This window comes from Acinonyx jubatus, chromosome A3 (genome assembly GCF_027475565.1).
Source record: "Acinonyx jubatus isolate Ajub_Pintada_27869175 chromosome A3, VMU_Ajub_asm_v1.0, whole genome shotgun sequence".
Taxonomy (NCBI): Eukaryota; Metazoa; Chordata; class Mammalia; order Carnivora; family Felidae; genus Acinonyx; species Acinonyx jubatus.
The window spans coordinates 44,769,042-44,782,639 of NC_069388.1; the positions used below are offsets into that span (position 1 = coordinate 44,769,042).

Below are 13,598 nucleotides of genomic sequence, written 5' to 3' on the forward strand. Positions count from 1 at the left end.
TCACAGTTTGTGAGTTCCAGCCCCGCACTAGGCTCACTTCTGTCAGTGTAGATACTGCTTCAGATCCTCTGTCCCCATTTTCTCTGCCCTTCCCAGGCTCATGCACACTCCCTCCCTCTCTCTCTCTCTCAAAAATAAATAAACATTTATAAGTTTATATATTCTAGATAACTGAAGAGTGGCATATAAAACAATGGGTCTTGTCATTTCTTCATCTGTGACATATATACATACATTTTAAACATTATAATTTTTCCTGTTGATATGTAGGAGCTCTCTGTGTATTGACGATATTGAGGATATAACTATATCCTCTAAGTTTTAAATATTTGTCCAGTTCATTATTTACTTTTTACTTCAGTTAAAAGTGATGTGGATGTGTCCGTGTATATATTTATTTTAGGAGCAGGAAGAGAGGAACTGAACCCTTCTCTCAAACATAAACAGCTGTAATATGATACACACACATCACACACACTAGGTGATGTTTTTGCTTCTACCTAAGACTTGAGCATAAGCTCTACTACGTCAAGCCTAACTAACCCAAACACATCTCCACCTTATCAGATATAAAGTCCATGGGAAAGAGAAGTCTACATTGTTTGCACCAGAAATGTGACCAGATAGAAAACACATCAATCTCTTTAAAAAGTTGCAAAGAAGCAACATGTCATCTGTTCCCCTCTCTTCCATGCAGTCTTGAAAATACTATCAAAGATTTCATTGAAAGAATTTTCACTAGTTATACCAGGTCCATTTTTGGGATAGTGACTCAGTTTTGGTTTTTACAAATTTACAATAGTGTAAATTGTAAAATTTTAAAATAGTGTCTCTCAAATTGTTTCCAAGAAAGAATATCTAGGGTACTTGCCTAAGCCTTCCCCAAGCCCATCCTTACCAACAGCCTCCTTGTCCTGCTTCCCTCCACCCCCAAACTCTTTTCCCAACCTCTTCTCCCTTTAGTCCACACAAACAGTCCTTTCTTACAGCTTTTCCCCCTTGGGATCAGAGGGTAGGGTCTGATAATGAGTGCATGTACACGAGGGAGAAGGTTAGGGGACTCTCTCAGGAGACCTTAATTCATGGTCTAAAATAATTAATTTTTTTAATGTTTATTTATTTTTGAGAGACAGAATGTGAGCAGGGAGGGGCACAGAGACAAGAGGAGACAGAGAATCCAAAGCAGAGTCCAGACTCCGAGCTGTCAGCACAGAGCTGAACGCAAGGCTTGAACCCACAAACTGTGAGATCATGACCTGAGCTGAAGTAGGACGCTTAACCGACTGAGCCATCCAGGCGCCCCTTGAATCATTACTTTAATGATGGGAACATCTGGCTTGTGAAAACAATCTTTGGGTCAGGAAGGCTTTTAGGAATTTTTCAAAACATCCACACAGGTGGCTGCTACTCCCCCACAGACTTACATCCATCTATGTGGGAAATCACATTTTGTTTTGTTTTTTTTTCAATAGTTATTTATTCTAGATTTGGACTGCAAGCTCTGGCATCCCCAATGCTGTGTACAATGCCTGACACATGTTGTGTCTAGATAAAAAATAACTGTTAAATGAACAAGGGGACTCTGGAGCCCAGCTGCCTGGGTTCAAATCCTAACTCTGTCATTTATCAGCTGTGTAAACTTGGACAAGATTCTTAACCTTTCTGTGTCTCATCTGTAAAATGAGGATGATAATATTACCTATCCCACTTGGGAGGACTGCATGAGTTAATGCATGTGAAAGTATTTCTGGCAGTGTGTGGCACATGGAAAGTGCTGATTAAATGCTAATTATTATGACTATAAATAAGGAAGTATGTTACCAAAAGGAATCAGCATGAACAAGAAGCTCTTCATGTTCTCAATGTATTTATCATCTAGTAGGTGAGATCTGGCAGAACACAACTAAGTACAATAGGCAAGCAACGCCAATGAGAGGTTCCAAGTGCTATGGGAATTCTCAGAAAAGATCATTTCGGGACAGAGGGACAAAGAAAGTTCACGTGGAAGATGTAGTGTGCTCATGCTGTTTCCTGGAAGGGTTTTACATGGTAGGATGGGCAACACCTTCTGGGGAAAGGGATGGTATGTCAGTTGGGGCTCCCTAAGAAATAGACACCAAGATAGGATTACACCTGCAGGAGATTGATCGGGGGAACTGTCTGTGAAGGGGGAGGACCTGAGAAGGCAAGAAGAGGCTTCACCACAGTGAAGGTCTGACCCCTGCAAAGGAGAGGGGAAAGAAAGAGGGCTGGGGAGGAAGAGTCTCAGATCCAACTCAGTTGTGAGAAGGTCTTGACCACACCAATGGGGAGTCCTCAAGTCAAGGCTACTCTTCAGAGGCATCTGGGTCTTGCAGGAATTAACCACATTAGTAATCTCTTGCTCAGTAATTGCAAGTAGCCCAAGAGAAGCTCAGCTTTGGCTGAAATGTTGTGGTGAATCCAGAAGGCAGCAGCTAGATATCAAGTCAGTCATGCTGCCCCCAGTAGGGATATGAGTGGTGCATTCTCATAGTTGCCAAAACTGGGCACAAGAAACGTCATTAGTACCTATGTGTCCTTGAAACCATGGTTGAGTTTCAGTGAATATGTGCCATCACTTAAAATCAAATGCAAGACAATATCAAAGGGCTCTTTATCTTTTTAAACTAAACCACATTTACAAGAGCGAAATTACGTATCTACAGTTAAAAATTAGAAATACTTTTAAAGTATCTTTCAGATGTGGTTTCAGTTTCTAAAAGAAGACACAAAACTGGTTATGAAATATCTCTTCTGTAAAAATCACAGTTAAAAACTTGAATTGGGCATTCAGAACATACTCAGAAACAAAGCTCAACTAAGAATCTAGAAGGTAAATCCTTTCTGAACTGGTTGCTTAAGGAAGCATATCGATCCAATGAGAATGTGAGAAAACATTTTGCAAAGGCGTAAGGTGTCACATGAATATGGGATATCAGTGCAATCAAGTTACATCTTATGTGAGGTTAAGTCACATTAAAGGCAAAAATGGAGATCAAAATTGCACCTGACAGTTCAGATGGTCCCGCAGCAAGAGGTGTGAGGGAAAGAAGACCACTGAGAACACAGTATGCCCCTGGTCCTGCCTGATGCTGCTCTGGGGTACATGGTCACCGAGCAGAAGGGCAGGCAACATCTGCACTATACACACACAAACACACACACACACACACACACACACACACACACACACACACACACACACACATTTCCCCATTTGTGGCCAAGCATTTAATACAGAAGTTAAATATATTTATGATATGACTCCACAGAAGAATAAGAACAGCAATCTTACAGATTACAATATTTCCTTTATTTAAGGGGATACATGGCACAGGAAAGGGAAGAAGACATCCTCAACTCCTATCACTACACCAGCAAGGAAACTAACTCAGCAGTTGACACTACCTCTTACTTTCCCAGAGAAAACAAAAGCCATGGCATGAGAGCTCCCACTGCAGACCATACTTTACTCCATTTTTACGCCCTTTCTCTCCACAGTTTCTTCAATTTTACTCTTTTATTAGTTCCTTCTCCTACATACATAAGCTCAACTTTGCTCAGCTCTTAAAAAATATAAGAAGCATATCTACACATATGTACCCACCCACCCATCTCTGATCTGGGATTTCCCCCTCTCATTCAGGCATATTAATCTGTATTCTTTCCATTTCAAGACCCAGAAATATGACTCAAACTAGCTAAGCAAAAACAGGGTGTTACTACCACCTGCAGCTGAGAAGTTCAGGGGTGGAGATAGCAGACATGGCTGAACCTCTCACTCAACAGGGTCCAGTGGGCTCTTCTCGCCCTCCATGTCTCTGCCCTGCTTCTCTCTGAGTATGAATTCAATTTGAGGCAGGTGCCCTCGACACTGGGGAAAGATGAACACTAGCAGCCCATGCTACACCCTCATGGTTTGCAATCCAAAAGGATGGGAGCTCTCACTCTCCCGGCACCCGTGTTCCAAATCTCAGAAAGACTGTGACTCCCAGGCCATCCATCAAGGGGACACATCGGGTTTGGCTCCTATCCTATACTCAAGTCTTCCTGGTTCCCAACATCTACCCACACCACAGGATAAAAGCCACTGTACTTAACTCCATGTGGCCACACCATTACCCTCACACAAGTCCCTCCCTCTGCAGTCCCCTTGACCCCAACTTCTCCTCCTGGGAAACCCTGTATTTGTTATTCTGAACCCACCTCAGACCTCATCTCCCTCAGGAAGCACTGGCGACCTCTCCAAGGCCAAGAGGCCTTTTTGCTGTGCCTCTTCTGCACCTTGTGTGGCCACCTCTGCAGCTTTACCCGCTCTATAGAGGCACTAACTCCTTCATGCCAAATGTAGTTGTTTATGTGTCTGCGTCTCCTATTAAACCGTTAAGTTCTGGGCTTGTGCCTTATTGACCTCTGAATACACAGCCCTCCCGAGCAGACAGACAGATACATACACATCCTTACTCATTCACACTCTTGAAAAAATGTCTGTGGAACTGAAATTTTTTAAAATTCCAAAGACAAGATAGATCTTTACTACATTTATATATTATTCTTAATTTTACAGTACAATAACTTATATCCCTCGTTTAAAGGATAATTTTAAAATCTGGGGCACCTGGGTGGCTCAGTCACTTAAGCATCTCACTTCGGCTTAGGTCATGATCTCATGGTTCATGGCTTTGACCCCCCCCCCCATTGGGTTCTGTGCTGACAGCTCAGAGTGTGGAGCCTGCTTCAGATTCTGTGTCTCCCTCTCCCTCTGCCCCTCCCCTGCTTGTGCTCTGTCTCTCTCTGTCTCTCAATAATAAATAAATGTTAAAAACATTTTTTTAATAAAAAAATAATTTTAAAATTTAAATTGATGGGCACCTGGGTGGCTGAGTCAGTTGAGCGTCCTACTCTTGATTTTGTCTCAGTCTATGTTGGGCTCCACGAAGAGCCTGCTTGGGATTCTCTCTCTCCGTTTCTCTCTGCCCCTATCCCACTCGCATGTGCAAGCACACTCTCTCCCTCTCTGTCTCTTAAAATAAACATCTTTTAAAAATTTAAATGGAATGAATTTGCTATTTTGAAAGTGAATTTTTTTAAATAAACAATTCTCTACAGTTTTATGTATGGAAAGATAAGTACTCTAAACAGCTAGTAAAAGTATTCATACCCAATTGCCAGTAACGCACTTACAAAAAAATAAAAATAAAAATAGTAAAAGTTTACATCAAAATATTCTAGGCTTATCAATGATCTCTCTTCCCGGAAGTGGTCCCAAACAAAACATCTGAGCTCAATCAGACTCTTACCCTAGGTTCTTCCTTCTCACATCAGAACTACAGACATCCTCGGGGCACATGGGTGGCTCAGTCGGTTAAGCGTCCGACTTGGGCTCAGGTCATGATCTCACAGTTCGTGGGTTCGAGCCCTGCGTCGGGCCCTGTGCTGACAGCTCAGAGCCTGGAGCCTGCTTCAGATTCTGTGACTCCCTCTCTCTCTGCCCCTCCCCCACTCGCACTCTGTCTCTCTCTCTCTCTCAAAAATGAATAAACGTTAAAAAAAAATTAAAAAAAAAAAGAAGAAAAAGTACAGACATCCTCAAGCCCTAGAGGCAGGGATTGGTATATCTGCATTTCACGTATGTGTCTAAAGTTCATTTTATATTCCAGAGGATACAGATACTAACAGATACTAACATTTTAATGTTAGTAACTGATAAAAAATTAGCAAAGGGAGCATATGGCAAAATGACTTTGCTTCAAACAAGGTTAAATGAGAGAGACCACACTAAGACTGGCTGAAGAGCCTGAAATTGCACCTCCGACTTTGCTCTGGTTGTAGAGTGTCCTTTGGCAGTAATGTCCATGCAATATTGTACCACCTGTTAGGCCTGCCAAGGGCACAGAGAGGCCAATGAACAGAAAAACACAAAAGGAGTCTCTTTATTTTCTGCCATGCTGAAATCAAATACAGCCTCAAGTCTCCCTAGAAGAATCTAGTAAAACAGAAGAAAGCAGCACAAGTCAAAGCAACATTTTGGGGGGACATGCAAAAACCCTTGGGCTTTTGTTTTTATGTTAACATTCACTGTGGTGGGTAAATATATTATCTGATATGTAAATATACTTCTGAGTCAGGTAACTAGCAGAGGCATAAAATGAGCTCCATAATCAGGAATCCTGGCTCTGCCACTTATGGACGGGGTGCTAACAGACAAGTAGTTAAGCGCACTGAGCCTTGGTTCCCTCATCTATAGGTTGAGAGTAAGAGCCTCCTACCTTCATCAGAGGTTGTGGGAAGATTCGATGGAACCATGACGATGATAGACAACCACATCGTAGCTTTTATCCTCTTATTAAGCTCCAGACCCCATGTCCAACAACCTCCCAGACATTTCCACTTGGATCTTGCCTTTTGCTCAGACTCAACACCCATAACACCAAACTCATCTTCCCCTATCATCAGCCAGGATCTCCTCCCAACTCCTCTGGTCCTATCCCTGACACTCTTACTCTCCAAAATGCCTACTGCCAATTATCAAATTACACAAATGTGTTTATTGCTTGTCAGACAACAGTGGAAATGGTAGTCTCAATCCTTGCTGTTAGCAGGCTCACTGGGAGCAACACTTAGGAAAACACAGTGAATCGAGTTATAATCACGTTCAAACCCAGCAATTTGACCTCAGTGGAATCTGTCCTAACGAAATAACACAAAATACAGACAAAGCTGCTTCCCAAGGTGTTTACAGTGGTATTATTTACATCAGAGAAAGAAAGAGAAAGGAAGGAAACAATTTAACCATCCAGGAAATGGTAAGCTAACTTACCCTGCACAGTTTCAACAAATGTTTGTAGTTAATAAAAATGAGAGGGGGAAAAAGGGTACAAAAATGTTAATAAGAAAATAAGTTTAAAAGGCAACATTTAAAATTCTAAGTCAGGGGCACCTGGGTGGTTCAGTTGGCTGAGCGTCCAAATTAGCTCAGGTCATCATCTCACAATTCCTAAGTTCAAGCACCACACTGGGCTTGCTGCTGTCAGCCTGTCAGTGCTGAGCCCACTTTGGATCCTCCGTCATCCTCTCTCTGCCCCTCCCCGACTTGTGCTCTTCCCAAAAATTAATAAATATTTTAAAAATAAATAAATAATAAAAATAAATAAAATTGCTTAAGTGAACTTGTCCCTACCTAAAGAAATAGTTGAAATATACCAAAATGTTCCATGTTACTCTGTCCATATATAGAGAGCATTTGAGAGAGACTGCTCTCTCCTCTCTGGTTTCAAATATTTGGCCCAAACCCTGATGTCACATGATTAGACTTGACTATGGCCTCTCATCCCAGATCTCTTCTCCTTCAGATTGATCACTCCTCACCTGGCTTCTGCAAACCTCAGTTTCATTACTTTACTTAGACAATCACTAATTCCTGCTGCATTGGTCCTTTGTAATCCTGCCCCTCCTCTCCATTCGTGGAGCATCTCATTTCAGACCCTTATAATCTGTTTCTTCACTGCCAGTAGTGTCACCCCTCCCCTCCGGTCCATCTTCCTGACTCTGTTGACAGGCAGCTCTCAAGTCTTATCATTTGACCTACTAAGAGTTCTTCAAGTGGGCCCTCTCACCTCCAAGATAAGACATGAGTTTCCAACTCAGACAAACAAGACCTTTTCTGATCTGGCCCCCCAACTGCCCCAGCTTCTGCCAGTCAGGCCACCCTCCTTTCCCCCACCAGTATCCCCCAGTCCAACTCACCGTTCTGCCCCCACCCCTGGCCTACACAGCACTGTAATCACTCATCTGACACTGTGAACACCCTCAGGGCAAGAGTTCTAGCACTCTATCTCATGACCAACATTACTCGATTCCCTCACCAGACAGGAGGAACTGGCAGGTTGGTTGGTGTTCCTCACCTTTACACATCATTGCCATGCATATTTTCACTGCCAGCTTCCAGGTCCCCTTGCTTGGAACTGTCCTCCCCCTGCCCTTCCCAAATTCTAACCTTGCTCCGTCCAGTATGTAGCCACTAGCCACATGTGGCTGCTAAGCTTTTAAAATGCAGTTGGTTTGAAAGGAGATGTGCTAAGTATACAACACACACTAGATTTCAAAGACTTGGGGTAAAAAATATTATTTTATATTGATTACCTGTTGATATAATACATATTAGATCTGTGGGATGAAATAAAATGTATTATTAAAATTAATTTCACCTGCTTCCTTTTTTTTTAAATGTGGCTACTAAAAAATTTTAAATTAAACATGTGGCTCACCTTATATTTCTATTGGACAGAACTAATCTAACCATCCTTAGGGCCCAGGATGAGTAAAACCTCCTTCAAGATGTCCTTCTCTTTGTGCCACTCTTAATGATCTTTTTTGACCCCTTGAAATCCTATATTGAAGTCCACCATAAAAGCCACTCTCTAAGTACATACCATACTATATGCTTACTAATTATATCAAGTCTTCTTGCTACATCAATGCCATTTCTATTTTAGGACTCAGAGTAGACACTCAACTTTCAATTAAACATGGAATCTTTGCTGGGGCAAGACAGCAATACAGAGAATTTTTTTGGTTTCTGTTTTGTTTTGTATACTCATTTACTTTCCCACCGATAATGTCAACAATGCAGGGAGAATTGGAAGTCAGGGGACCTAAGAGCTCATGGTTCTGTCTGTGATTAACACAATATATACAGATCATTTAGTACATCACTTGGCCCCTTGTAAGGTCTGCCTGTGCCTCAGTCTCCCCCTTTGTAAAATAAAGTTAATAATATCAGACCAATCTACAATATGTAGCCAGGTTAAAGTAGCTAAGCAAGTTCTAACTTGAACCATTACCATGACTGAGAAAATTCTACTTTCCACAGTCCATTGTGTGTTTCTTAGCCAGTTTTAGACTAATTTTTATAAAGAGAGAATAAATTCACAGCAATTATCAAAATATAAAGGGGGGGGGTGGGAAACTACCTATCAAAATACTTGTCCTATCCTATTAATGATGGGAGGAAAGTAATGGGAAAGGGAATTGTTATATGCCTGCTCCAAGCTGAAGTAGTTTATATATTAAGTCATAATAACCTTTACAAGGCAGACATTACCATACCCATTTGACAGAGTAAAGAAACTGAGGTTCAAAGACAGGCTAGGTAACTAACCAAAGTGATGAAGCCATAACTGCAAATTCAGATCAGTGGTATCATCTTTCTTTTTTGTTTTATTTTTTTTAATTTTTTTTTAACATTTATTTATTTTTGAGACAGAGAGAGAGAGAGCGCATGAACAGAGGAGAGTCAGAGAAAGAGGGAGACACAGAATCTGAAACAGGCCCCAGGTTCTGAGCTGTCAGCACAGAGCCTGACGCGGGGCTCGAACCCACAGACTGTGAGATCATGACCTGAGCCGAAGTCGGACACTTAACCGACTGAGCCACCCAGGCACCCCATCATCTTTCTATGTAAAAAAAAAGAACACCTTTATTATCACTTGACAATAAAATATGTGAAATGCAAGAGTATTACCTGAATATGCAAATAAAAATACAATAATAATGTATATTCAATTCCTTCAAATAGTTTTCTTAATCTTGGCCAATTACTATCTTTCAGATCAAGAGGCCATTTTTTTCTAAATAGGCTTTTTCTTAAAGTAGCAAACACGGAGCACCTGGGTGGCTCAGTCAGTTAAGCGTCCGACTTTGGCTCAGGTCATGATCTCACGGTCCATGAGTTTGAGCCCCGCGTCGGGCTCTGTGCTTACAGTTCAGAGCCTGGAGCCTCTCTGACCCTCCCCCGTTCATGCTCTGTCTCTCTCTGTCTCAAAAATAAACATTAAAAAAACTTTTTTTAAAGTAGCAAACAAATAGGGTATATGATATCCTAGGAACAAGTACATTAATGTACTGTTTTTCTTTAAAGCTTTTAATTTTTTATATATGTATCTATTTTGAAAGAGACAGAGAGAGTGAGTGAATGCACAATCAGGGTGAAGGGGAGAGGGGAGAGAGAGAGAGAGAGAGAGAGAGAGAGAGAGAGAGAACACCCCAAGCAGGCTCCACACTTGGCACCGAGCCTGATGCAGGGTTTGATCTCACAACAGTGAGATCATAACCTGAGCTGAAATGAAGAGTAGGACGATTAACCAACTGAGCTACACAGGTGCCCCTTTCTTTGAGGTCTTTAAAACATAGTTGTTAGCAAAAGTTTACATTAGACATTACAAGTAGAATTCCTCAGACACATTTACAAAAATCTAGTCCCTATGGATAAAGATTGCAGCAATAAAGTAAACTGGATCATTCCACAAATGCATCAACAAGAAACCTAATATCAAAGAACCTCTCTTTGTTACAAAACTGAGGTCATTATGAGCTCAATGAAATGAAAAAGAAAGTTCCTCAAAATAGGATATGCACCTTAAAGTGAAACCTCAATTACACAGCCTTGAAAACTAACTTTCTCAGAATGGTAACAATGTATTGTAGATCTCTAAGAAACCAAACTGATCTAGGTTTAATTGATTCTGCCTTTACAAAATGTAGCCAACTTAATCCTGCAGACATGGAAAGAACAAAAGTTCAAATTCTCTATCACAGGAAAACTTCCAGAGTATCAAATGCTTTAAAATACTGTTCAAGTCTCCTTTATCAAAAATGTTCCTGCAGTAGGTGTTAATCAGTCACTACTAAAAATTCTGCACAATGCAAGCTGTGTGTGCATGAGATTTTACTACAGGAAGCAGACAGTTCAGTTTACCAAGGACACCACATTTCACTTTCAAAAGTCTTGAAAACTAATCCGTCTAACAGTAAGTAACTAATTTATATTTCATTCCAAACCGAACAAGATAGTGTAATCTCAAGGAATTCGAGATTGTGAATAACTTCACTTGGAGAAACCAGGTAGGTGCATGTTTTCTCAGAGGTGCTTCACAGAGTATAAATAGAAATACTTAGCAACCTTTAATCTCACGAACAAGATCTTTATTTAAAATTCTCACATGTAAAATGAATTCTTTTACGCCATATCTCCTCAAGTGATAGGCACATTAGACTATGTGTCCTAAATCAGGTGATTTTTGCTCATATTAAGAATACAAAAGATATCTAGAAGAAACAAGGTGTTCTTTTCTCACACCCCCACCCACGCAAAACACTATAGACAGCACAGGTGTTTGGTCCTTAACAAAAGTTAAGACTAAGTAGGTAAGAAAACAAAACAAAGCACAGCCTAGCAAAGCAGCTACAGATCACATGCAGCAGGTGACAGGAAGCCTTGTGGACACCTCACACCCACAAGGACGAGCTTCATCACAGGTCAATGGCAGGGACCCCAGGGCTCCACAGAACCTCCATCCAGCAGTCCATAAAAACGAAATAAGGCAAAGAACTATCACTGTCATCTTGGCAATAAAGAAGCAGCAGCCTCCTTGAACTCAGGAAAGCCACCCTTCCCTCCAAGAAGACAGGAGGAGCCCCCCTTCACACCAAGGACACAAAGAAACCTAAGCAGTCAGACCAAAAATAAAAATAAAAATAAAAATAAAAAGAGCATGGGAAGAAGGATGACAGCTAAATTTAATTTATCCTGGGAGCACTTCATGTCTCAGTCTATTTGAAGACTCCAACTCAAAAGTAAAAATAAAATTTAAGGGGAGTGGGCCCACGAAAGAGATGACAGTTCAATTAAGTGTGCTGGGAACACTTAGGAGACTCAGTCTACTAAGGGTGTCAAGAGTCCAAAATTAAAATTAAAAAATAGGAGAGGAGGAGACAGTTCAGTGTGTGTGTGTGTGTGTGTGTGGAGCACCTGGAGTCCAGGATTTGCTGGGGAGGAAAGAGTCAAGGCTCCACCGGCCTCGAGGTGACCCGGCACGAATCTGGGGTAAATTTACACTCTGGGCGACAGGGCAGAGCCCGAGGGCCAGAGTGCTCGCTGTTGGGGAACAATGCCGGGCGCCAGAGAGGAGGGTCTGACGCCGCCCCCCCCCAACCCCCGATGCCGTCTGCATCCCAGTCCCGACCCTCGTCCGGCCGGCGTCCGGGCAGGTGCCCCCAAGCCCGGCGCCCAGGCTCGCGCCTCACCCAGCAGCGCCCGCAGGTGCTTCAGGCGGGTCAGCACGTCCTTCTTGGGGTCCAGCACCTTCTGGGTGGACTTCTTCACATCCCCGTGGCTCCTTCGGGAGAACATCCCGCCGCGGGAAACCCGAGCCCCGCCGGCGGGGCAGGAGGCGCCTGCGCCGCGCGAGTCACCGCATAAGGTCCGGGCCGGCGCGTGTCGCCCGGGCCACTCGCCGCCCCCCGCCGGGCCACCGCCGCTACCGCCGCCGCTTCAGCTGTGGCTCCAGGAAGAAGGGGCGGGCCGGGTCCGGCGAAGGGCGGTGCAGGAAGGCGGTGTCGACGCGAAACCGACGGCCCCGCCCCGCGGGAGGTGCGGGCGGGCCCTTCGGGCGCGGCGCAAGCGCGCGCCTTTCGGACCCTCCTCGCGGGGGCGCGCCCGGAGCTCAGAGTCGGCGCCGCGAATCACAAAGAAGCTTGCCCCTTGCACAGGCTGTACTACAAGTCCCAGAATGCACTGCGAAAAAAGTCCTCCAATCAGGCTGGAGTGTCTTAGGCACGATAGGAGTCAATGGGTTAGGTCTGAGCACGTTCTTCCTCTTCAACAGGCCGTGTGCCGCAAGTTCTCCAGGGAAATGTAGTTGTGCAGGGGGAGAGGCGACGCAACTTATGTTTCCAGAGTTCCCCAAGCCGCTGGACAGCATCCGCCAACCCCATCCAGAGAGGCCCAGAGCTCCCACACTTTCACTGTTTGGTGTGTGCTACCCACCCAGTTCACTCTAGTGCAACGTGAACCACAAAAACATCTCAGTAAGAAAAGTTTCAAGGCTTTTAAAATGCAAACCATTTTCCGTTTTGGCTCAGGATTCACACCAGGAAGCGAATCGATGTCCCTCGACAATACTAAAATTGGAGCTCCAATTTCACACTAAAATGAATGGCTTTGACAGCAGGAAGAGCATCCCCAGACTCTGGGTGAGGAGTCCAGCCAGTCCCCTTGGTTCCTGGGACCCAACTTCACTTAGGGTATAAAGTTCCCTTGCTCCTCAGGATCTTGTCTCTTGCTTTATATAGGAAGTGCACATTCTCTGTGTTGTGCAAGGCTGCATAAGAATCCAGTAGCAGAACCAGAAATAGAACCTGAGGGACCTGACTCTCAGGCCGGTATGCTTTTTAAGGCTAAGTGCCTGTAACCTCAAGCAAAACTTTGAGATGAAGGATGGCCTGGAGATTTCTTACAAGAGATCTGTAGCGTTACTTACTGGCATCTGGATCCTTTGATGCTCCAAATTTTGACAAAATTTGAGCAAGTACTTAAGCTGGCTGTTTAAAACCATGTGGTTTCCATCCAATTAGGACAACACAACATTTTCTCATTCAGGGGAACCTGTAACTTGGAGCAAGAGCTGGGGATTTGCAATGCTTTGTATTCTCATAACTAGCATGATATTTAGACTCTAGAAGCAGTCGATAAAAGTTTGTTAAATAAGATGAATAAAGAGCTAAAATAGTCCTATTTA

At 43.2% G+C, this 13,598-nt stretch overlaps 1 protein-coding gene across 6 annotated transcripts in view; it reads right to left on the reverse strand.

Annotated features, from left to right (window-relative positions):
- RALGAPA2 (Ral GTPase activating protein catalytic subunit alpha 2) overlaps positions 1–12,448 on the reverse strand; it is a 312,686-nt gene extending 300,238 nt beyond the window's left edge. For 2 of the 6 annotated variants that reach the window (XM_027069474.2, XM_053200306.1), the window contains exon 1: positions 12,106–12,448. In XM_027069474.2, the coding sequence (XP_026925275.1) occupies positions 12,106–12,211 (106 nt within the window). In that variant the 5' untranslated portion in view covers positions 12,212–12,448. The remainder of the gene's footprint in view (positions 1–12,105) is intronic. The other 4 variants (XM_027069476.2, XM_027069475.2, XM_053200307.1 and 1 more) reach the window with 4 other exon arrangements.
- Between the last annotated feature and the right edge of the window lie 1,150 nt (positions 12,449–13,598).